Here is a 23,587-nt window from a genome sequence, read left to right as displayed (position 1 = left end):
AATGGCCTTGCTACAAAGGCATAGATTGGAGGCAACAGATTTTAGATTATGTTTTCTCAATTTTAAAGTATTAATTTCATATTTTAAAAAAGTTATTATATATTAATACTAAAAATATTTTTAATTTTTATTTAAATTATAAATATATCATTACAAGTACACAATTATTTTATATATAAAGTTACCAAAAATATTAAAATCTCTTACACATTTTTACTTTCTAATAAAATGTTACTTTTTGTAATCTTATACAAAATTTCAAAAGTTTTTAGTTGAAATTAAAATCAAACCACTTACTATAAATTAAAGAATTTTTTATTTTTTTTATGACGTGGGAATCCGCAATCGCTACCCGAAAATACCTGAGTAAAACTTGTCCAACCTAATATCCTGCAAACTAAATCCTACGGGGCAAAATAAAAAAAATAATCTTTTTTCTTAATTTTCAAATCTATGATTTTGTAGGTTTTCTTTTTGTAACTTTGCAGTTACTATTTTGATATATCTTACATTTACAATAATGCACTTTTGTAATTAACCAATTTTGATAATATAATTATTATATAAAATTTGATATACTGACAATATAGTTATATTTGCATTTAAAAGAAAAAAAAAGGCAAAGCAGTTGTTTTAATAGATGCTTTAGAAAATACATATATTGAATATAAAAATAAAAATAAAAATAAAATAAAATCAAGTACAGGTATCCTTCAAAGTTCAAACCCTACTGAACTTTTAAAATCCCTTTTATAGCGAAATCAATTTGATCCGAAGCTCTCTTCCCAGCCACTTCAATGGCGATTCCGACTCCGCTGATTGCTTTTCTGGTAGCGTCTGCGTGCGTGATTTTATTGGAAGCAGCCAGCGACACAAACAACGTGTACTCGCCGTGCACCGACACGGCGGTCCAGAGGTCCGACGGGTTTACATTTGGAATCGCGTTTGCGGCGGTGACGGCCTTCTTCAACAACAATGTTCAACTCTCTCCGTGCGACAGCCGTCTCTCGCTCTCCTCAGCCAACTCACAGATTTCTGTTTTTCGCCCTAAAGTCGACGAGATCTCTCTCCTCACCGTCAACACTTCCAGTTTCTCGCCGGTAATGAATGCTTTAAATCTATTTAATTCTATGCATATTTAATTGTTGGAGCATCAAGTGATGAACACTAATTGTTTATATGTTCGTGAAGAACTGCTCAGAAATTTCCCCTTTATTTGGATCGACAATTTTCTGGATTAGAAACTCCTTTTCCGTCAATTTGAACTTCGATAGATTAATCCTATTCTGTTTCAATGGTTGATAGTTTATAGCTCTGTAGCTAATTTCTTTACTTTGAAATTTCTGCTCCCATCGTCTGTAATTCCTGTGTTTATGATTCTGAATTGTCAAATTTTTACTGCATTGCACATTCTGATTGAATCATTTAGCAATTTAAGGTTTTCGTTATTGCTGGATATTTTTTTATGATTTTTTTATATTAGTTTACTGCTATCTTAGATTAATAACATTTATTTATACACCTCTATTTCATTATTCATAATATATAACTCTTGAAATTTTCCAAAATGTAAAATGATATCATAGTCATTTTTCTTCATGTAAACTCAACCTGAAATATATCCGGAGGCTTTCTAGTCTTGTTTACAACTCTAAATCCATTGAAAGCTCCGCTGCAAACTCTAACCCTAACTTGTTTTGGCTAAGTATATTTGATCTCTTTGGCAAATTCAAATTGGTTATTAGATATATTTTGTTACTCCCTCCATCCACCGTCTAGTTTACTTTTTGCACGTAAATTTTAGTATATTAGTATTATATTGATATGTGGTACAATTGATATACATAAAGATTATTATACCCCTTAACATTTATGGTATTAAGTGGTGTTATTTGATGGCATTTGTGTAATATTATATAAAGGGTGGAGTAATTTTATATTTTAGTGGAAGGTACATTTATTAAAAAAAATGGATACATTTATCATGGACAGACTAAAATGGCAAAATGGATAGATTGGCGGTGGACGGAGGGAGTATTATTTTTTAGATTAGCTTTTTAGTATCTTAAATTAGGTTATAATTTGAGTCTATCGGTTCTATATTAATAATTTCATTATTATTAATACTCCCTCTGTCCCAAAATAATAAGAATATTTGGGATGGACACGAGAATTAAGAAATATTAGTATTATATTGATATTGGATGTAAAAGTGTTTTTAAAAGACCAAAATGTCTTTACTTTATGTAATTATTGTGAAAAAGTATGGATAATTTTGTGAAAGAGTAGGGAGCTGGTTACCGAAAATAGAAACGAAACTATTGTTTTAGGACAGACGAAAACAGCAAAATAAGACTATTGCTTGGAACGGAGGGAGTAATAATATACAATTTTGTAGGGGCAACATATTATGATAATTGAATCGACACTTTTGCAATTGCATCATTTTTTCTCTTTTAACCATTCAGGATTCTGTTGGAGGTTACATGGTAGCATTTGCCGGTCTAAAACACGCAGCGAGGTCATCTCCAGCTTTCGTTGCAAACAGCTCTTACATCGTCACCAGTTTCACTCTGGTAAAGGATTTTACCCTTTTCCCTCGTTTTTGTTCTCGCCATGTTGTTTCCCTGATTCGTTAATTTGTCCAAACAATGCTATTTGTTTCGATGCAGGCTCTTGAATTTAAGAAGGGTAGGCTGCAAAACTTGTATTGGAAAAGAGACGGATGCTCATCTTGCTCGGGAAAATCCAACTTCGTCTGCCTCAACAATCAAGACTGCGCCATCCGAACCAACGACTGCAAAAACCATGGGGGATCTGTCGACTGTAGCCTCGGGATACAGCTGGCATTTTCTGGCACAGACAAGCACGAATCCGTTTTAAACTCTTGGTACGAGGTTAAGAACCTTCGCCAGTATTCTCTCTATGGCCTTTATTCGAATCTCAGAGATTCTCTCACGAGTCAGTACAACAATTTTTTCAAATTCTAAATTCCATTCTCTTCGATGTCATGTCATGTATCAGAATACTTGGATTATCCCAATGAATACTGCTTGAATGCTAAGCTATTAGAACTTTCCGGATACTTTTTCTTTTTGTCTGAGAATTTCAGGGGGGGAGCCGAAGGAGATAATGGAATGGCCCGATAGATCTGAATCTAAAATCTACGGTAAGAACACTTCTCATCTCAGATGGACTGGCTTGAAATCAGAAATCACGACTTTGGAGATGCTTCCAGGGCTAGAATCTTATCAGGAGCAAAGGGTACTTTGTGTTACATTCTAGAGTTTTTAACATAGCTTGACATTGATTTAATTCGGGCAAAATTGCAATGTTCCCCTGGTAGTTAATTTTCGGAGATGATTGTTTATTGCAACAGGAACTTATGACGACTCAACAAAGTTGGTATTGGTGGTTTGCGCCTTAAATGCAAAGACACACCGGATAATTAAGGTATGCTCGTCGATTTGCTCGGGAGTTAAGGTAAGTTTACAGAGCCTTGTCCGTAACTTTGCTTGGTGTGATTGTAACACTTAGGCCTTCTTCACTGAGTCGGGTGTGTTATATTTGACACGGCATTGAACCTCTCCGACTCCAATAGTAGGCAGCGATTACAGTGCTGATTTTATCAAATAGCACGAGCACCGATCAATAATTCAGATAGTACATGCTTTGTGAAATACTAGTGTGGGATATATTTAGAATTTGTTTTTTTAACTTTTGATTGGTGCTTTTTGAATTTTTTTATTTTTTTTTAATGACGTTGGAACCCGCAAAACCTCCGACCGAACCTATGCCCCGATAAGGAAAGTCACACTAGGTTTGGCGAACCATGTGTGACAGGTGGACCCGGAGGTACCACATATGTCATGTGTTCTCCTATAAGATTTTGTCTCAATTTTATTATTCATTAATTTTTATTATTTTTTAAAACATCAAATCAAATATTTAATTTTTTTTTTAAAAAATAATCAATATTTATTTATATCATATCGTATTACTATTTTAGTTCAAAATTTTTATTATTCAAATCCAAAATTCAACGTTCCAAACAAACACACCTTCAGTGTTTGTAAGGGTATTTGTAATGTTAGGTAGATAGTACAGTTACTAAAAAAGTGAAATGGATACTTTGTTACGAGATGGACTAAAATGGAAAAATTGAATACTTTGCTATGGGACGGAAGGAGTATTATATTATGATATTAGTTTATTATTGTTTTATTTGAGTGATATTGATAATAGTTTTAGAATATTATTTAAATTTTCTACTAAAATAAATTTATTTTTTATTTAAATATATTAAATTCAAATGGTTAAATTAATAAATTTAACTGTAAATCGAAGATTTTATTATTATTATTATTATTTAAACATTTAAAAATTATGTGATGTTATGTTATAATTTAAATTCATTTTATTATTAATACAACAACAATCAACAAACATAATTTTACAATTATCATCATTTAAAAAAAAAAAACAAGAAAAACAATTTTATGATAACATATAAGAACCAGTAAAAATCAATTGAAAATAATTTTATTAGTACAAGAAAATCAAAATACATACTGAACGGAAAAAACAAACAAACAAACAATTGCCAAAATTAATAATTTAAATATATTGAAGGGTAAATTATATGACACCTTTGTATTTTAATAAAAATTGCATAAAATAATTTATATTTTATTTATTGTGTAAATCCTTTTGTCTTAGGATGTGTTCGTTTGAAGAATTTTGACAAAATTCTACTATTTATTCAATTTTTTTTTTTCAAAAACATCAAATCAAATACTTATTTTTTATTTTTTATATTATAAAAAAAATTAATTTTACAATCAAAATATCACATCAACGCATATTTATATCACATCATATAACTATTTAAATTCAAAATTTTTACTATTTAAATCCCAACTCAAAATTCAAACACCGAAACAAACACACCCTTAATGTAAAGTTTGAACAAATACTCTTTTAGTCAAAATTGATATTTAATTGTAAGTGTAAACCTAATAATGTAAATTTTATACAAATAAAAAAAATAAAATATTTTAAATAATTTTTTTGAATAAAATAAATAAAAATAAATAATTGATTAATCCTCTATTTTATAGTTTTTTAAAAACAAATTTATTGAGCTCGGAGATAATGAAGACTAGGTGAATATTTAGACATATTCATCATAGATTTCTTATATTCATTAATTAAGAGTAGTAACGGCATATTTATCATGTCCAACAATAACATACAAACATAAATTGGCTAAAAATCTCATAACGAAAAATTTAACAATACATAGAAAATTGAAATTTAATTGTCTTACAATGTACAGGTAGAGGAAAAATAGAGCAATTTAAACTTTTCAAATATAATTAACGGTTAATGGTGAATTTAGAGAAAATGAAAAATTATATTCACCAATATGGCTACAGGGTTTTTTTTCAATGTTTGTTTAAGCCACATAGTCGGAAAAAGAGAATTGGTCGTCATCAAGTACTGCCATCGCCGATCCATCGGAGAAAAGAGTGTCGGAAATAGATTCAACCGAATCGACCGAAGAGAAATGCGTACCCGTGAATTTGAAATCGAAGTTTATGCGTACCTCTTTTGAGACTCTACATTTATTTAGAATAAATATAGGAGTATTACTTTTGTTACCTCATCTTTTTTATTTTCTTTTAAATTTTAATTAAATTTTTAAAAATATCCTAAGTTACCGTTTTAATTTTATTATTTTTTTATGAAATATTTATTTTTCTTAATTTTCGTGTCGGACATACTTAAATTTACCAGACGGAAAAAGTAATATATTTAGTAAAGTATTAATTTTTTGTAAAAAAATATAATATTTTATTCGTTTCAACTCAATATATATATCATTTTTGCCGATCGTCCTAAAAAATATTTCCTCCTTCCTACGTACCATGTCCACGTTGCCATTTTTGTCTGTCCACATTCCATGTTAGTTTTGTTTTTTGAAAAATAATTACACACTTTAATCTCATTTTAAACTTTTTAATATATATATTTTTTAAATTTTAATTAAACTAATTAGTTATTTTAATCTTACTTTATAATTATTTATATTATTGGATAATTATTCTCACTAATATATTTTTAATTATATACTAATTACATCCTCCTAAAATACCGTGTCTACAATGTAGTCGTATGTGAGACGAATAGAGTATCAAATTTCTATTATAATAAAATTAATTCATATCCAAATGCTAATATATCTTTAATCTTTACCATTTTTTATACTTACAAAAGACAAAATTATCTTACACTCCATTGACACAAAATGATACATTTCCGTGAGATTTCAATTGAACAAATAGAGCATATGATATACATTGAAAATTACTATTCAATCAGTAAAAATATGTTTGAATAAAATATATATTATTTTAAATATAATAGTTTTTTATTATTTATATTTGTATTTATATTTTTTTTGAGAAAAATTATATTTATTTTTTATTTTATATATTTTTATTAAAGAAGATAAATAATATTAATTAGTACTTAATAATTTATCTTTTTTACTATTTTTATTTACTCAAAGTTTTTTTTTTTGTTAGTAAAATAATTATACAATAATAATAGCAAAATATTTTTAAATTTTATATAAATTATAAATATATCATTATATACAATCTTTATATTCCATTCGTCCCATAACAAAGTATTCATTTTTTTCATTTTAGTCCGTCCCATAAGAAAGTATCTATTTCATTTTTTAGTAACTGTACTATATACCTAACATTATAAATACCCTTATGACTTATAATATATTACACAAATGTCATTACCTTTATATCACACATACTAATAAGGTTATTTTAGTCATTTCTACTTTGTCAGTACTATATTGAGTATATGAAATCAAAAAATAAAATGTCAAAATATCTTCCATAATTTTATTAACTAATAAAATATTACGATTACTTACTAATTTATTGTAAAACTCGAAAAGATACACTTTAGTTAAAAAAAAAAAAAAAAAAAAATTTTCTTGAGTAGAATAGTAAAATTATTATTTTTATTTAAAAAAAATTAAATTTAAAAATTCAATGAAAATTTTGGAAAACACAAATGACCATTGTTGACTATTATTTCCATTCACTTCATCAAAAAAGTACATATCTTGAGAAATATCTGCCTACAAAACGGTGATTACAAACAAATCTTTTGCATAAGGATAAGCAAAATATTCGAAATAAAAAAATTTCGATCAAATTTGGTTTGATTTTTTTTAATTAGTTTGAATTGAATTTTTTTATAAATTTTGAAAATTTTGACTCGGTATACTTAAACATTCGAATAATTTGAAATTTAAAATATAATATTTTAATATATTTTATTATATATATGTATTTAATATTTTAATAAAAATAAAAACTAAAAATTATTAACTATATTCTAATATACTTATGTTTATTTATTATATATATATATTTAATATTATAAAATAATGATAAAAACATAAAATAAAACACTATTATAAAATTTTAAAAAAAATAATAAAAAATATAGATGTCGGACTCTTTCAAATTTTTCGGTCTAAATCGAATTTTTTAATTTGGATTTCAGTTATTTTGAGTCAATTTAAATGAATTTTTGCCGTAATTCAAATTTTCGAATTAGTTCAAATTTGATAAAATTGGAATAGAAAATCCGAATACTCGAACATAATTTTAGGCGATTGTTTATGAAAAAATCTCTAAAGTCGCATTTTCAACTGAACTCGAGTTTATCCAAATTAAAAATGCGATTTCTCTAAATATGGGTAACCACGACTGCTCTATGACTGTTCAACCATCCACACGCGCGACGCGCTTTCCGTTGATATTTCCGTCAGGTCAATAGTTGCCAATGTGAATTTCCCAATATACCCCCGGGACTTCTTCCTGAATTCTCTCCCTAATAAAACAGGAATCAAATATTATCTCTTCTTCACGAAGCACGAAGCCAAATTCTGACCCAGAAAATAAATAAATAACAATTGGAAAGGGATTGAAGGGTTAGGGTTCCAAATCCTCGCCCTTCTGCGTCTCCAACTGCAATTCCTTTCCCCTTTTTCTCCCTCAATCCGCATTTTGGAGGGGAGTTTGTGTTGTTGGATCAAAATTAGCACCAGAAACCACCTCGAAGTATCCCCCAGGAAATCATTTCTGGGATTCGCAGCGTACCTTTCTTATCGTCAAGCTTCGAGGAATCAATGAGACGGGAAAGGTATGGCTATTGCTGAATTACCCGAATCGGAAATGCGTATATGGCTTTTGTGGCTTATTTCTGGGGATTTCGAGGCGGTTGAATTTTTATAGTTTTGTTGGGGATTGAGGGAAGGGGGGAAAGTTTATACATCGTTGGGGGGTTTTGGATAATTGGAGGATTGGAGTTTCAATCGAATTCAAGTTACTTTGTATATTTTTTTCTGAATTTTCGTTGTTGGATTTGAATTGTGGTTGCTGCTGCGTTTACAATTTGCATTTGATGTGCGTTGATCTATGGAAACGGGCGATACTCCTTCACCGAGGACTCCTTCCAAATGTTGTGATTGCGGTTGCAGTTGTTGTTCATCGAACATATCCCTTTCAGGAGTAGTTATCCGGTCTGTGAAGCGAAAATTTGATGAATTCGAGGAAGAAAATCAGTTCAAGATCCCAGGACTCATCATTCCGCAAAATGCTCGTGTGGAGATAGAAAATGAATGCGTTGCTCTGCGAGAAACAGTTTCTAGTCAGCAGGAGACTATTCAGGACTTAATTTGTGAGTTGGAGGAGGAAAGGAATGCTTCCTCATCAGCTACAAATGAGACCATGTCTATGATACTGAGGCTGCAAAGGGAGAAGGCCGAGATCGAGATGGAAGCCAAGCAATTCAAGAGATTCGTCGAGGAGAAAATTGCTCATGATCAGCAGGAAATGTTAGAATTGGAGGAGATGTTGTACAAGAGGGAGCACACCATTGAAGCCCTTACCTGTGAGATTCAGGCCTATAAGCATAGATTGATGAGTTATGGACTCAGTGAGGCCGAGGCCGAGGCTCAGGTTGATGAATTCTATTTGCGGAACGAAGGGAAGTTAATGAGCCGAGACGATTTTGTGGGAGAGAATGAAGAAGGGAAACTTGTGCTTCCTGGCTATGAGATTTATCCTCCTCTCAGATGTAAAACAAGCGAATCCCATTTATATCTGGACGGTCATGACGAAGCTGATGATATTGAGAAGCATGCATTTATGGAGACTCCATCTTCTCGGGATGAGTTAAAGGATTTGGAGTACCGAATCAATCAGCTTGAGAACACTCCAAGGACCATTCAGCCTGATGGAGAATACGTCGGTTCTACTAATGTGTTTGAAAAGGTAATAGTTGGTCAGTCTCCATCCTGGAATAGGAATGTCAGGGGGTTTTCTAATGATAATGCAAATATGCCATTGGTAAAAGAAATGGGGATTGATGCCGGCATTCCTCCTAAGTCTGGTGGAGGTATCAAGAAGATGGAATATTTGGATTTGAACCCTAATTTGAAGAAGGTGGATAGTGCAGCAGAAGTTGGAGATGACGTGAATGATAGAGTTTACACTGTTGATTCCATTCATCGAAGAGCTTCTTCTAATGGTGCAGTGGACCACAACACTTCTGCTTTCGTTGGCGGTGATGACAATATGACGACACCCAGGGCCCTGGAAATCCAGAAGCTGTATGCGAGACTTCATGCTCTTGAGGCTGATCGAGAAACAATGAAGCAGGCCATTTATTCTGTCGGAACCGATAAAGCCCAGCTAGTGCTGTTGAAGGAAATAGCGCAGAACTTGTGCAAGCAAATGTCACCATCAAGGACTGTGGTGGTTCAGGAGAAATCGATGGTTAGGAGCTTCTCATTCGTGTCATTATTCAAGGTAATTGTGTTGATAAATTTCCGGTTATCTATAATTGCAGTTCTTGGTACACCTTTGTGGAAAATTCAGCTACTTATGTTTGCATCATTAGTCGCAGCCCTTTGCTTTTTACAGAATATCTACAACCATTGCATCGATAAAGCAAGCCTCTATATTTTTTAGTTTCTGAGTGTGCATGATTTATGTTTAGCGTCTGGTCTTAAAATTCTGTAGTAAAGATATAGCATGTTGCAGTCTGTAGTAAGATATAGTTTGTTGCAGCCTGAAGATCACAGTTACTGAAATGGCGCTTTAATCTAAACCTTTGTCATTGCAACATGGTTACATTTATGCATTAAGAATGTTGGAGTGCGCTTGAACTATAAAAGCAACTTGTCTTTGTTACCATTTTCTACCCTCCCTTTTAACTCCTTTGCGTCCGTCTTCTTACATTGAAAGATGTGATTTTATTTTGTTATTTTATATCTTTTCCCTTTCTATCAAAAGCCTTCAATGCCAGTTCGGTATCTCTATTTTGTTATTTTAGTCCTACCATGAATATTACTATGTTTTACATTTTTCTAGCTGCTACTATTCCTCCTTTCAACAATTTTGGCTCGGGTTTTCTGTGTGCACGCTCAAGTCTCAACTTCATGACAGTTTCTTGACATAATGTTTCGGCCTTGTGACTTTTATACCAACCGTTATGCATATTAGTGAACTCTTTTTAGTTTGCTCTCACCATTGTTTGTTCGAATTATAATGTGGCCTACACTTTGCAACGAGACGAAGCAAAAAATCTGATAATAAAAGTCTTGTGAAATTTATGCTATGCTGCACGTGTTTTCTCCGCACTGTGTCACTTGACATGCAATTCTATTAGCCTGATCTTGAAAATATGGATATAATTTAGCTCCTTTCTTTTCCTGCCTAATTCATGACTAATGACTATGTCTCTTGATGTTCAGTGGGTCTTGTCCTTTCTGTTCTGGAGAAACAAAGCACGAAGAAGCAGGTAAGAACACATTCTGTCATACTTTTATCATTTATGCATTTACTACTAGTAGATCCTGGATTGTCGTTGCTTTAATTCATGCTATTCTGCTCGGTAGGCATATTACTCCCTTGTCAAATGTATGTATAAACTCTCTCCATATATAGCCCTATTTACATTGTCTGCCTTCAAGACAGGATCGAACACAATACATTAATATTCAATAAATTTGCTGTGTCAGCAATATCCAAGTGGTGCTCATGCTTGCTTATCCTCTTTTTTGTTTTAGGTACACATTTGGGCTATCACCGAATAATTCTGGCTTGCTGGCACTTTTAGACCGAAACCCACGCACAGGACCATCCCGGAGAATCACATCTACCACGAACTTGCGATGCTGATCAAAGTGCGCGCATGCGTGCTCGCTCTATACCATCATCTTGTAAAGTCTGCTGCCACCAATTTTAAAGCTTTTCCTTTTCTCCCGACTCTGCATCACCTTCAAGTTTCGCCGTATATTCTTTTTTTGTTTGTTTTGTTTTGTTTCCTTTTCGGGCTGCTGCGATGATTCGATTCATTTTCTCGTGAAGTTTGGATCTGCTGTTTTAGGGTATGGTTCGCTCACATACTAGAGAGAGAATCAATCCATTCATCCATATCCATCCATCCTTTTGTGGGTATAGTAATGCATATAATGTTTGTTTTTTGTGTTTTCTGGGGACATTGCATTTATTTGATTGATTGTCTTGGAAAATTTTTCTCAAGATTTGCTGTTGGTCTGGTCTGCCTACCTGCATTAGTTCTTCTGTTTTGTACATTACTTACTACTGATTGCTACTATTTGCTAATGAAGAAACAGCTACTGTGTGGTGTCGCGTGCATTTACATTCTTGCCCCTCCTTTGTTTCAGCTTAATTTTGTGCTGTGTGTGTGTTGTGTTGGCAGAGAATTGATAAATGGAGTAATTGATTTCAACGCTAATACAAATAAAGGAAAATATAAGCCAAAAATAAAAATATATTTCGAATCAGTCTATGAAATATTATATAAATATTGTTCTCTTTAATTTTTTTGATTTTCTTTTTTCACGAATTAACAATTAATTTGTAATAAAATAATAATATTAAATAAATGACAATATATATAAATGTACTACATGACAGTTATTTATTTATTTATTTTATTGCCATGAATAGATAATTGGTAGTTTAAATATATGAACACATTCTATTAAATGTTGAATGTACTCTCATTAACATTAATATTTATCTAATTAGCTATATGTTTTAAATAAAATTATTCACTTTTCATACGATATAGGTAATCAAATTGTGTTAACATATTTTTATATTTTTTTTATTAAGTAATCTATTTTTATATAATTATATTTAATTTAAATTTATATTATCATCTACTACTATTTATTTTAATTATTATTCCATAATTTAAGTCAATTGAATTTATTAGTTGATTTAGCATAATTTATTTAATGTATATAACATCCAATATCTTTTAAGTAATAACTTTTATATAATTAAATTTATGATATTTTTAATTAAGCAATTATTTATATATAATTATATTTAACTTAATATTATATTATTATCTACTATTTAAGTAGATTATTATACCATAATTATATTTTTAAAAAACTTATATAAAAAGAAAATTTGAATAAACTTATTCATATATATATATATAATTTTAAAAATATAAATAAATTTATATATATAAATGAATTATATAAAGAGGCGGAACCAGACCGGGATGAGAGAGGGGGCTAATTTTTCAAATTTCGAAGCGATCAAAATCTATTTGTTATCCAATAATTTTATCAATGAAACTTACAGTAACAACTACATATTACATATAATTTTGTATTATATGAAATTGATAAATAGTGAAAAAAATATTAAAAAATAGCTTTTAAAAATATCATCTCCTATGCATTTAGTTGAGAATTTTTTGAAGAATTTTCTTTTTTTTTTTAATTATTATTTCTTACTTTTTTATTCATATCTATTTTTATAGCATCAAAAAATTATTATGATATAAACTTTTTATTATTCAAAATAAAATTTTCACATAAATACTCTATCAATTTTTATCAATTTTTAAATTTGTTTTTTTTATGTTATATATTATAAAATAAAAATTAAAAATTAAAAAAGGGTGGGGAGGAGGGAGGGGGCTGGAGCCCCCTTGCCCCACGTACATCCGCCTCTGATTATATATATAAACGAATGATTGCTATGAAATATTAATATAATTCTTCTAACTTGGTGGAAAAATCAATAAATAATAAAAAAATCATAACTTGCACAAATATAAAAACTTAAAATTGTAATTTTTTTAATCGAGATTCTTTCAATACAACTACAGTCCACAAATAATACATTTAAAGAAAAATAAATAAAATTAATATAAAATTGAAGTCTATAAAAACATATATATATAAACGATAAAAAAAACTATTATAAATACAAAAAAAATCACGTATATCTTACGTAAAATGGATTTTAGAATATATAATTATTGTTAATAAAAAATTAACATCTTAGTATCAATCTAAGACCACCAAATGTACATAACAAATATCATCTGTAATTCTCTAATTTGTGTTGTATTGATTCAAAAGGTACAGTAACTTATCGTCTCCAAATGATATGATATTATAATATTCTAAAACTTAAACGAACTAAAAGGGGAACAACATATCTATATTGCAAGAAGTGAGAGTTGCCGGAATATCAATCGAAGATTCGCTAAACGAATATGAGAGATAAAAAATGCTCATGGTGCTTACAAAATTGGTGGCTAGAAAACTCTTTTTATAAGCATTGAAACGAGGATTGTTATCAAATTCGTTATTAATACGTAATCATATATTTAATATTCAGTAACCTCTTTTCATAAATATCAAAATTTATTTCATTCATAATTATTAAAATTTATTTATATTTAAAATAAATTGTATTATTTAATTTTAACAAATTTTATTATTTATTAAATATATATTTTTAATTAAAACATATTATTCAATTTTAAAATAAAAAAAGTACTATTATACTTTAGATTTAATAATTATATCAAAATTTTTATATTTAAGAATATTTATTAATTGTTTTAAATAAATTAAAAATATAAAATAAAATGACGTGACAAATATATAATATTTATAAAAATTGTAAATTTTAAATTTTAATAAATATATTTATTAATTATGATTGAATTAATTATATCGACTATAATTATATAATTTAATGATAATATATTAATTATAGCAATTATTATTATTATTATATTTTGTTTTTAATTGTAATAATTAAAAATTTATTCAAATAATATTGCAAAATTAATATTTTAATTATATTTTATGTAAAATATATTATTAATAATTAATTTTATTTAAAAATATTAAAAATATCAAAATTCTCTAAAAATTATCTAGTTAATATATAATAATAATATAATAGTTATACATTAAAAATTACTTAATAATAATTATAGAAATATGTCTTTATAGTAGAATATACATTTGTAAAAATAAATTAAAATACTTTTAAACTAAAATAAATTATCTAATTTTAAAATAAATAAAGAATTATTATATAGTATTATATAATAGTTTTAATAATATTATCAATTCTTTTAATTAAAAATTTATTCAAATAATATTGCAAAGTTAATATTTAAATTATATTTTATGTAAAATATATTATTAATACTTTTTTTTTATTTAAAAATATTAGAATAAAAATATTAAAATATCAAAATTTTCTGAAAATTATATAGTTAATATATAATTATAATATAATATTTATATATTAAAAATTATTTAATAATAATTATATAATTTTTATATAAATATATATGTATAATAGAATATATATTTGTAAAATAAATTAAAATATTTTTAAACTAAAATAAATTATTTAATTTTAAAATAAATAAAAAATTGTTATATAGTACTCCATCTGTCCCACTTGTCATGTTCATTTTTCCATTTCCGTTAATCTCATTTATTTTGTGACTTTCATTTTTTGGAAAAGAATTATACACTTTAATCTTATTTTTAAAATTTTAATTTACAACTTCTTTTAATTTTAATTATATTAATCAATTATCTTAATCTTACTTTATAATTATTTTTATTATATGATTTTCACTAATACATTTTTAATTATTTATTAATTATACCCTTTTTAAATCTTAGTGTCTACAATAAAGCAGACAAAATATCCGGGACAGATGGAGTACTATACAATAATTTTAATAATATTATCAATTCTTTTAATTGTTAAAATATTTATTAATTGTATTACTTATAATATTATTAAGTATATTAATTATAATTTTATTAATTGTGAATATTTAATTTAAATTTAATTTATTAGAAAATTCAAAAAAAAAAAAAGAAAAAAAATAGTTATGCGGTTTTATTTTATAAATAGATAATATAATAAAAATTATATTTCAAAATTATTAAATTTTAATTACCCTTAATTAAGGGCATAAGTGAACATAAATTATATTATAATTTATTTTAATCATAAAATTAAATAAATTATTTTATTATCTTTAAAAATGTGTTAATTATAATTTTACTGTATTAATTATGATAGATTTAATAGTATTTAATATATTTTTATTTTATTAAAAAATAAAAAAATGATAAAACAAAAAAAAATGATGAAATAGATTTATTAGTATTTAATAATAATAATAATAATAATAATTTTGTATTAATATTATAATAATAATAGTAATTATTAGAATTTACTTTAATCATAAAATTATATAGTAATTTATTTTAATCATAAATTATTTTTAAAAAATATATTAATTATAATTTTATTAATTATGATATATTTAATAACATTTAATACATATTTATTTTATTAAAAAATTTAAAAAAATAAGAAATGTTTTTTTTGGTGTGATAGACCCTACACCGATCTCTTTTGGGTGTGTTTGTTTGGGGATTGGACTTTTTGCCACTATTCATCAAATCCCCTCCCTCTAATATTAAATCAAACACCTATTTTTCATTTTTTATATTATACTAAAAATCAATTTTACATTCAAAACATCACATCAACACCTATTTATATCACATCATACAACTATTCAAATTCAAAATTTTTACTATTTAAATCCCAATTCAAAATCCAAACCCCCAAACAAACACACGCTATATATATATATATATATATAGATAGATAAAATAAAAAATAACGTATTATAATTAAATTCATCGCCAATACAATGTTTATATAAAATAAAATTTTAACCGTACGTACTATTTCGTTGATTGCATACTTATTTAACCACCACAATATTCAAATCATTTTTAAAAATTTTTTTAGAAAGAATTAATCTATTTTTACAAGTGACAAATAAATGTTTTGTTGATTTACATTTTTTTTTTCTATACTATTTATTAATATAGTATTTTTAATTTTCTTTTAAATATCAAATTAAATATATATATATATATTTTTATAAAATATTATATTAAATATTTAAATTTTCTTATTATTGTTGGATTTTATAGTCTAGTGCATCCACCTCATTAATAAGGCATAAACACATTAATTACCGCAGCCCTTAAAAATAAGGCTGAAATCTGTGATCCTTGGGCTGACTCTTGCTCTCGATCCGCACCTGCGACCCGTTGAGGATCCGCGTTTTTCTTAGACGCTGTGCTGTGTTGATCGATTTATGATTTTAATTTTGATTGTGACCTAGATATATATATATAAGGAGGACAAGAGAGAAATCGTCGTTTACAATAACAATTATTTTAAAAATTTTAAAAATTTCAAAATGTTGTATGTGAACGAACACAAAGATACTACTTTGTGATCAACATAGTTGAACTTGAATAACAAATAATCTTATAGTTTAATTAATTTATTCTTATTTTTGTTTAATAGTAAATACCCCATATATTCTATTATTATTATTAAATGGGCTCACCGGACAATCTAAACTGAAAGGGTTGGGCTGAATCGCAATATTAACTTTTACAATATTTCATTACTATTATTTTGTTGGACCGGGAGCAAAAAACAATAAGGCCCTGTTTGTTTGCAGCTATTGTGGCGAGCAAAAAAAATTCGTAAACCCTCCCGCCGCCACGCAGGCCGCCGATTATCTCCATCTCCGACAAGTCTACCGCCGGCGGTAAAAGCCTCCGCCGCCTTACTTGGCACGACAATGCTTAGCACGAGAAATTTACTGTTGAGACCAAAATTGAAGAATCGGAAACAAGCCCTAAAAACTGTTTCCAGAAGGCGAAATTCATTCGCGAAGAAATCGAAATATGAATCCGGCAAACGAGCAGTGCGAATCGATTTCACGGGAGAAGAAGATGAAGAAAAGCACGAACAAGTCGGAGTGGATGAGGAGGACGTCGCATTCAGCTTGAAAGGATCTGCTCGATCTCATTCGCACGGAGTCCAACCGCTGGGGAATCTCTATTTCACTCCTTCATCCGTTAATTCGAGAGACGTCGGCCTCGGCAACCTGAAAACCCTAACGGACGAATTAATCCTCGACGTCCTCGGACTTCTGAGCGGCGCTGAATTACGGATTCTATCGACTGTAAGCAAATCCTTTTACGTATTTTGCAGCCACGAACCTCTCTGGAGGAACCTTGTTCTGGATATGCATAAAAACGGATTCATATTCAACTCTTCCTGGAAGAACACTTACATCACTGCTTATAACAATCCATTTACTGCTGTTAATTCTGGAATTAGGGTTAGGGATTTTTACTCCGATTACCTCTTTCAGAGCTGGCTTTGTGCTAATCTTGAAATGAAGCCTGAGTGGCTTGACAGGGATAACATAGTGAGGAAAAGGGGAATTTCTGTAGATGAATTTGTACTGAACTTTGAGGAGCCTAACAAACCTGTGTTGTTGGAAGGTTGTTTAGATAATTGGCCTGCTATGAGAAATTGGGATAGGGATTATCTGATTAGAGTTTGTGGCGAAGCTCGATTCTCCGCCGGGCCGGTGGAGATGAAGCTCGAGGATTACTTTAGGTATTCGGATCAAGTGAGGGAGGAAAGGCCATTGTATCTTTTCGATCCGAAGTTTATCGACAAAGTTCCGCAGTTGGGAGAGGATTATGAAGTTCCTAGCTACTTCGACGAGGATCTTTTTGGTGTTTTGGGGAAGGATAGACCTGACTATAGATGGATTATAATCGGTCCTGCAGGATCTGGATCGTCGTTCCACATTGATCCCAACTCGACTTCTGCTTGGAATGCGGTGATCAGAGGTTCCAAGAAATGGATATTGTTCCCGCCTGATGTAGTGCCGCCTGGGGTGCATCCGAGCCCGGATGGGGCAGAGGTTGCCTGCCCGGTTTCTATAATCGAGTGGTTCATGAACTTCTACGGCGCCACCAAGAGTTGGAAGAAACGACCGATCGAATGCATTTGCAGGGCGGGGGAAGTGATCTTTGTGCCTAATGGATGGTGGCATTTGGTTATTAATTTAGAAGATTCGGTTGCGATTACGCAAAATTTCGTCAGCAGGTATTGTTTGTAACTTTGGATCCTTCGATTCTTGTCCGGTTTGAATGTTGTGCTGAATGTTGATCGATTTTGCAGGAGGAATCTGTTGAATGTTCTTGATTTTTTGAAGCAGCCTAATGCGAGCGCCCTTGTGTCGGGAACTAGGGACCGGGTGAACTTGCACGACAAGTTTAAGAATGCGATCGAGACGGCGTTTCCGGGAACTTTGGATGAGCTGATGCAGAAAGCAATGGAGAAGAAGAAGAAACAGCAGCTCTCATATTGGGACTCTGTAACTGATTCAAAGGTTGGTGCCTTTAAGTTTTCATTTTAGAAGTTTTGTTACCTTTTAACAGTGGATTTGGATTGGAAGTATTTAATTTGATAATTTGTAAAAAAAAATATATGCTATTTTGATATTTATATTAGGAATTATTTTGTCACATTCCAAAAGAGAACTGAATTATTGAAGACATGAGATCTGTTTATTTGGTTAATTTTTTGAATGTTAAAAATTTTGAATCTGAAAAATTATACGATATCATATGAATAGATGTAATATAATATTTTGAATGTAAAAATGATTTTTAGTATAATATTTATTTTTTAATTTATATTTATTATTTAATTATTTTAATTTTAATTTATAATTATTTTTATTACACAAGTTACTTACAAATTATACTCTCGGTAAACCGGACACAAAATATAGGATGGAAAATAAAAAAAAAAAAAAATTGTATGAGTTGATATTTTTAAATAAAAAAACAAAATTCTAATAATAAAAATTTGTGGAAAACGAACACAATCTAAAAGTCTAAAATGAGACGCACACAAATTACATATAATTTATAATTTTGTTTAAAGAAAATCAGAAATACCCAATAATTTATAATTCAACCAGAACAAAGTGGTAACAAATGTAACGCGAGTAAGTTAACCACGGTTAGGCCCATTAATATGGTGGGGTTACCTGAGGTCCCGGGATCGTCCAAGAAGAACTCCGGGAGCTCACAATATTACAGACAGAGGGGCCTAGAATTATTTCGAGTCAAAAGTCAGAAGGAAAGAAAAAGAAAAAGAAAAAGAAAAAAAGCTTGGCTGGTAGGGAGAACGAAGGCCATGCAACAACGAAATGCGAAGCGTGATCAAGCCATGATTCTCAATTGCGTGTATCAATTTACGGTGGAGTTTCCAGTGATGCACTTCCAAAACCGTACAGCCATGGCGGTGGTGGTATTCATCTCATTCTCATCTCTCTCTGCGTTTATCAATTGAATATCGATTCCGTACCTACGTACGTTCATCTGCTCCCCCAATTTTCTCAATACATTCTCCTAATCTTCCTTCCTTCCCTCCTATTTTTATGCCCTAGCCGCAATCAAATCCCCAAATTGATTTGATTTCGTCTCGCATTCGTTTCCCCCTTTTCTTTGCTTAGCTATATTCATAGCGAAACCCTAATAATTTGATGTTGTTCTTAGCTCCAATTACAATAAAACCAATCGAATCCTCGTGAGTTTGGAGGTAATTGTTTTGATGCGTTGACAGGATTATCCCCTTTAGGGTCAGGAAGGGGTATATGAAATTGGGGGGAATTTTTTTTTTGTAGTTGAGCTATCGATCTGATCCTTAGAAACTTGCAGAAACTCGTCTTCTCTGAGGCGCCATAGCTACATTTCATAGCTACATTTTCAGATGGTGAACTTTAAGAGAGCTAGGGATTGTTATTTCTATTGAATTCCACTGCGTTTGATGGGGAATGCTTGCATAGGCCCTAATGCCAGGAAGGGATTTTTCGCTTCTTTGACGGCTACCGTCTGGAGAGGCCGTCGGCACCGCGAGCGAGACCCGAACAAAGGGAAGGAGAAAGATAAGGATAAGGATAAGGATAAGGACAAGGACAAAGAGAAAGAGGAGAATGAAACCAGCAACAATCAAGCTAAGAAGGATAGCAGCACTGACAATGGAGTTGCAGGGAATTCAGTGTGTAAAATTGACGGTACTTGTCAATCTGATGTCCAGAGCACGCCCCCTGCTCCGATCAAAATAAGAGATGCCGAGCCTAAACCTGCTGAGGAGCCGCCAAAGGGGGAAGCAAAGGCCGAGGCTCGTGGTAATAATGCCAGCAAGAGGGTGAAGTCGAAGAAGGCCAGTCATATGAAGAGCGTATCGAGCGCAGGACTGTTGGTCGATTCTGTGTTGCAGCGAAAAACCGGGAACTTGAAGGAGAAGTATGTTTTGGGGAAGAAGTTGGGACAGGGGCAATTCGGCACGACTTATTTATGCATCGAGAAGGATACTAACAAGGAGTTCGCCTGCAAGACGATTGCTAAGAGGAAATTGACTAACGACGAGGATGTTGAGGATGTTAGGAGAGAAATTCAGATAATGCACCACTTGGCGGAAAATCCCAACATTATCTCCATTGTCGGAGCTTATGAGGATGCAGTCGCAGTTCATGTTGTGATGGAGCTTTGTGCTGGTGGGGAGCTTTTCGACCGGATCATCGACAGGGGGCATTATACAGAAAGAAAGGCTGCTGAGCTCGCCAGGATAATTGTTGGGGTTGTCGAAGCCTGTCATTCCTTGGGAGTCATGCACAGGGACTTGAAACCCGAGAATTTTCTTTTCGTGAGCCGGGAAGAGGATTCGCAGCTCAAAACCATTGACTTTGGGCTCTCGGTGTTCTTCAAGCCAGGTACTCTCATAAGAACTTAATATTATGTAGAATCCGGCTAGATGAATCGATATTACCGCTGAATTTTTGTATGTTGTTAGGTGAGATATTTAGGGATGTTGTGGGAAGCCCGTATTATGTGGCGCCGGAGGTATTAAAGAAGTATTACGGCCAAGAATGCGACGTGTGGAGCGCTGGAGTTATTATTTACATTTTGCTTTGTGGAGTTCCGCCCTTTTGGGATGGTAAACTTCTTGTTTTCGATCATTTTCTACTTTACTATGTAGTTTAGGATCATGTCAAATGTTCTTATATATATGCGAGTTTATGTTTGAACCAGAAACGGAACAGGGGATATTCGAGCAGGTTCTGAAGGGGGATCTCGACTTCGTCACGGATCCTTGGCCTAGTATATCGGACGGTGCAAAGGATCTTGTTCGAAGAATGCTCATCCGCGATCCCAAGCAACGGCTCACTGCCCACGAAGTTCTGTGTGAGTTTTTATAGTATGTTTCTTCGATGCTTATGGAACATTTTCGTTGATATTGTGTATAAATTTTTTGGTCGTACATTGCTCTTGCAGGCCATCCGTGGATTCAAGTTGGCGGCGTCGCTCCAGATAAGCCTCTCGATTCTGCTGTCCTAACTCGTCTGAAGCAATTCTCCGCGATGAACAAACTCAAGAAGATGGCTATCAGAGTATGTTTCGTCGATCATATGCATTGTTTGGCAAAAAGTTTGAATCTTGGTTGCATTGCTTACGAATTTGTCGTTCGCAGGTTATTGCCGAAAACCTCTCTGCTGAAGAAATTGCTGGGCTGAAAGAAATGTTCAAAATGATTGACAGCGACAACAGCGGGCATATAACTCTCGAGGAACTTAAAAACGGATTGGAAAGAGTCGGCGCGGACCTCAAAGATGCAGAAATAGTCGATCTAATGCAAGCTGTAAGCGCGCATTCTCGAATCCACAAAAACGACAAGATTTTATCGATTTCTTGATTAACGCCGTTCCTCTGATCCAGGCTGATGTCGACAACAGCGGAACTATCGACTATGGAGAGTTCGTAGCAGCGATGCTGCACCTGAACAAAGTCCAGAAAGAGGACCATTTGTACGCGGCGTTTTCGTACTTCGACAAAGATGGCAGCGGGTACATCACGCAGGACGAGCTTCAACAAGCCTGCGAGCAGTTCGGTCTCCACGACTTGCAGATGGAAGACCTGATCCGCGAAGTTGATCAGGACAACGTACGCTAAAACAAAACAATCTTGCGCATCCTTTTTCATGTTCTTTTTTTTGTTCTTACACGGCCGGCCGTATTGACTTGAACTCGTGATTTCTTGTTTTTTTTTTTCAGGATGGCCGGATTGATTACAATGAGTTTGTAGCTATGATGCAGGACACTGGTTTGGGTAAGGGGTTCAAATCCATGTAGAGAGAAAATGTGTATGTATGTATCTATATATTATGTATGTATATATATATATACATAGAGAGAGAGACCACTCTCTATCTGTTGATGTTATTGATAGGTTGTTTTTTTTTTTGGTTAGGGTATGAAAGATTACTTCATTCTTTGATTTTTCACGTCTTTTTGTTGTATTTAGCCGTTGTTGTATAGAAGCAATGCATTGGAAGATTGAAGCTTGATTCACTTTTTGTCATTTAATTTTTTTTTTTCATTCAAAGAAGATTCTTAGAATATTGCTGGTCTTTTTTTTATATATATTATTATTTATGGAATATAAATGTATTTTTTTATTATTGGAAAATATAAACTCAAAATATAAAAGGTGAAAGTGAACTAGCGAAAACAATGAAAAATAAGTCGGGAGGAAAAAAAACTTGGACCACCCGTGCTCAGGCTCCTAAATAATCACTAGCTGCCCTTGAAAAAGTGTGTAATAGCTCATTCTTCGAGTGCAAGCTAGCTCATTGATTGAGCGCTATTGTGCCAAAGATGAACGGGACTAAGACATGTCCGATCCATTCTTTTATTTTTGCAGCAACTATAGTAAAAATTGATCTACAGTAATTTTATTTTAACCATAAACTTCAATTTTTCACTCTAAAAAATATATTTCATATATATTTCTCTTTTATATTATTTTACATAATTTTTTATATTTATAAATTATACTCCAACTTTATTTTACTTTTACAATATAACCCAAATATATATAATTACACATTATTTTTAAAAAACTATATAATTATATATCACTTTTCGAAAGGTAAAATTATATATCACTTTTAAAAAAATAAAATTATATCACTTTTCAAAAAATAAAATTATACATAATTTTTCAAAAAAAATAAAATTATACAATATATTCCAAAAAAATAACAAAAATACACAAATACCACAAAACACCACACAAACTCCACTAAAAAAAAAATAGAGTGGAGTGTACAGTATTACTCAAAATATGGAGTAACACTGTAGCGGATTGCAAAAATGGAGGAAATTTGGGAGTAAGTTGGAACCC

At 31.0% G+C, this 23,587-nt stretch overlaps 4 protein-coding genes across 4 annotated transcripts; all 4 read left to right on the top strand.

Annotated features, from left to right (window-relative positions):
- Positions 1-716: 716 nt before the first annotated feature.
- LOC127266211 (uncharacterized) lies at positions 717-3,064 on the top strand. Its single transcript, XM_051296368.1, has 3 exons — positions 717-1,100; positions 2,469-2,576; positions 2,673-3,064. Exons 1-3 carry the CDS (start codon positions 798-800, stop codon positions 2,988-2,990), a joined length of 729 nt encoding a protein of 242 aa, XP_051152325.1. The 5' UTR covers positions 717-797; the 3' UTR covers positions 2,991-3,064.
- Positions 3,065-7,957: 4,893 nt separating this feature from the next.
- Positions 7,958-11,772, top strand: LOC127266302 (myosin-binding protein 7). The gene is made up of 3 exons (XM_051296496.1): positions 7,958-9,914; positions 10,862-10,908; positions 11,177-11,772. Exons 1-3 carry the CDS (start codon positions 8,520-8,522, stop codon positions 11,286-11,288), a joined length of 1,554 nt encoding a protein of 517 aa, XP_051152453.1. The 5' UTR covers positions 7,958-8,519; the 3' UTR covers positions 11,289-11,772.
- Positions 11,773-16,964: 5,192 nt separating this feature from the next.
- On the top strand, positions 16,965-18,897 carry LOC127266301 (arginine-specific demethylase JMJ22). Its single transcript, XM_051296495.1, has 2 exons — positions 16,965-18,437; positions 18,513-18,897. Exons 1-2 carry the CDS (start codon positions 17,110-17,112, stop codon positions 18,748-18,750), a joined length of 1,566 nt encoding a protein of 521 aa, XP_051152452.1. The 5' UTR covers positions 16,965-17,109; the 3' UTR covers positions 18,751-18,897.
- A 293-nt stretch (positions 18,898-19,190) lies between these two features.
- On the top strand, positions 19,191-22,748 carry LOC127266300 (calcium-dependent protein kinase 20-like). The gene is made up of 7 exons (XM_051296494.1): positions 19,191-21,117; positions 21,198-21,341; positions 21,437-21,589; positions 21,680-21,795; positions 21,876-22,043; positions 22,121-22,345; positions 22,456-22,748. Exons 1-7 carry the CDS (start codon positions 20,172-20,174, stop codon positions 22,531-22,533), a joined length of 1,830 nt encoding a protein of 609 aa, XP_051152451.1. The 5' UTR covers positions 19,191-20,171; the 3' UTR covers positions 22,534-22,748.
- The last annotated feature ends 839 nt before the right edge of the window (positions 22,749-23,587 follow it).

The sequence above is a fragment of the Andrographis paniculata genome, unplaced genomic scaffold, assembly GCF_009805555.1.
Source record: "Andrographis paniculata isolate CXL003 unplaced genomic scaffold, ASM980555v1 Contig75END, whole genome shotgun sequence".
NCBI lineage: Eukaryota > Viridiplantae > Streptophyta > Magnoliopsida > Lamiales > Acanthaceae > Andrographis > Andrographis paniculata.
The sequence above is the reverse complement of the archived record's forward strand: the minus strand, read 5'-3'. Positions and strand labels throughout refer to the sequence as shown.

Coding starts and splice junctions, on each gene's coding strand:
- LOC127266211 (XM_051296368.1), top strand. CDS start 798: ATGGCGATTCCGACTCCGCTGATTGCTTTTCTGGTAGCGTCTGCGTGC. Junction 1,101..2,468: donor ACACTTCCAGTTTCTCGCCG/GTAATGAATGCT, acceptor TTAACCATTCAG/GATTCTGTTGGAGGTTACAT. Junction 2,577..2,672: donor TCGTCACCAGTTTCACTCTG/GTAAAGGATTTT, acceptor GTTTCGATGCAG/GCTCTTGAATTTAAGAAGGG.
- LOC127266302 (XM_051296496.1), top strand. CDS start 8,520: ATGGAAACGGGCGATACTCCTTCACCGAGGACTCCTTCCAAATGTTGT. Junction 9,915..10,861: donor CATTCGTGTCATTATTCAAG/GTAATTGTGTTG, acceptor CTTGATGTTCAG/TGGGTCTTGTCCTTTCTGTT. Junction 10,909..11,176: donor AACAAAGCACGAAGAAGCAG/GTAAGAACACAT, acceptor TTTTTGTTTTAG/GTACACATTTGGGCTATCAC.
- LOC127266301 (XM_051296495.1), top strand. CDS start 17,110: ATGCTTAGCACGAGAAATTTACTGTTGAGACCAAAATTGAAGAATCGG. Junction 18,438..18,512: donor ACGCAAAATTTCGTCAGCAG/GTATTGTTTGTA, acceptor TCGATTTTGCAG/GAGGAATCTGTTGAATGTTC.
- LOC127266300 (XM_051296494.1), top strand. CDS start 20,172: ATGGGGAATGCTTGCATAGGCCCTAATGCCAGGAAGGGATTTTTCGCT. Junction 21,590..21,679: donor CACTGCCCACGAAGTTCTGT/GTGAGTTTTTAT, acceptor TTGCTCTTGCAG/GCCATCCGTGGATTCAAGTT. Junction 21,796..21,875: donor TCAAGAAGATGGCTATCAGA/GTATGTTTCGTC, acceptor TGTCGTTCGCAG/GTTATTGCCGAAAACCTCTC.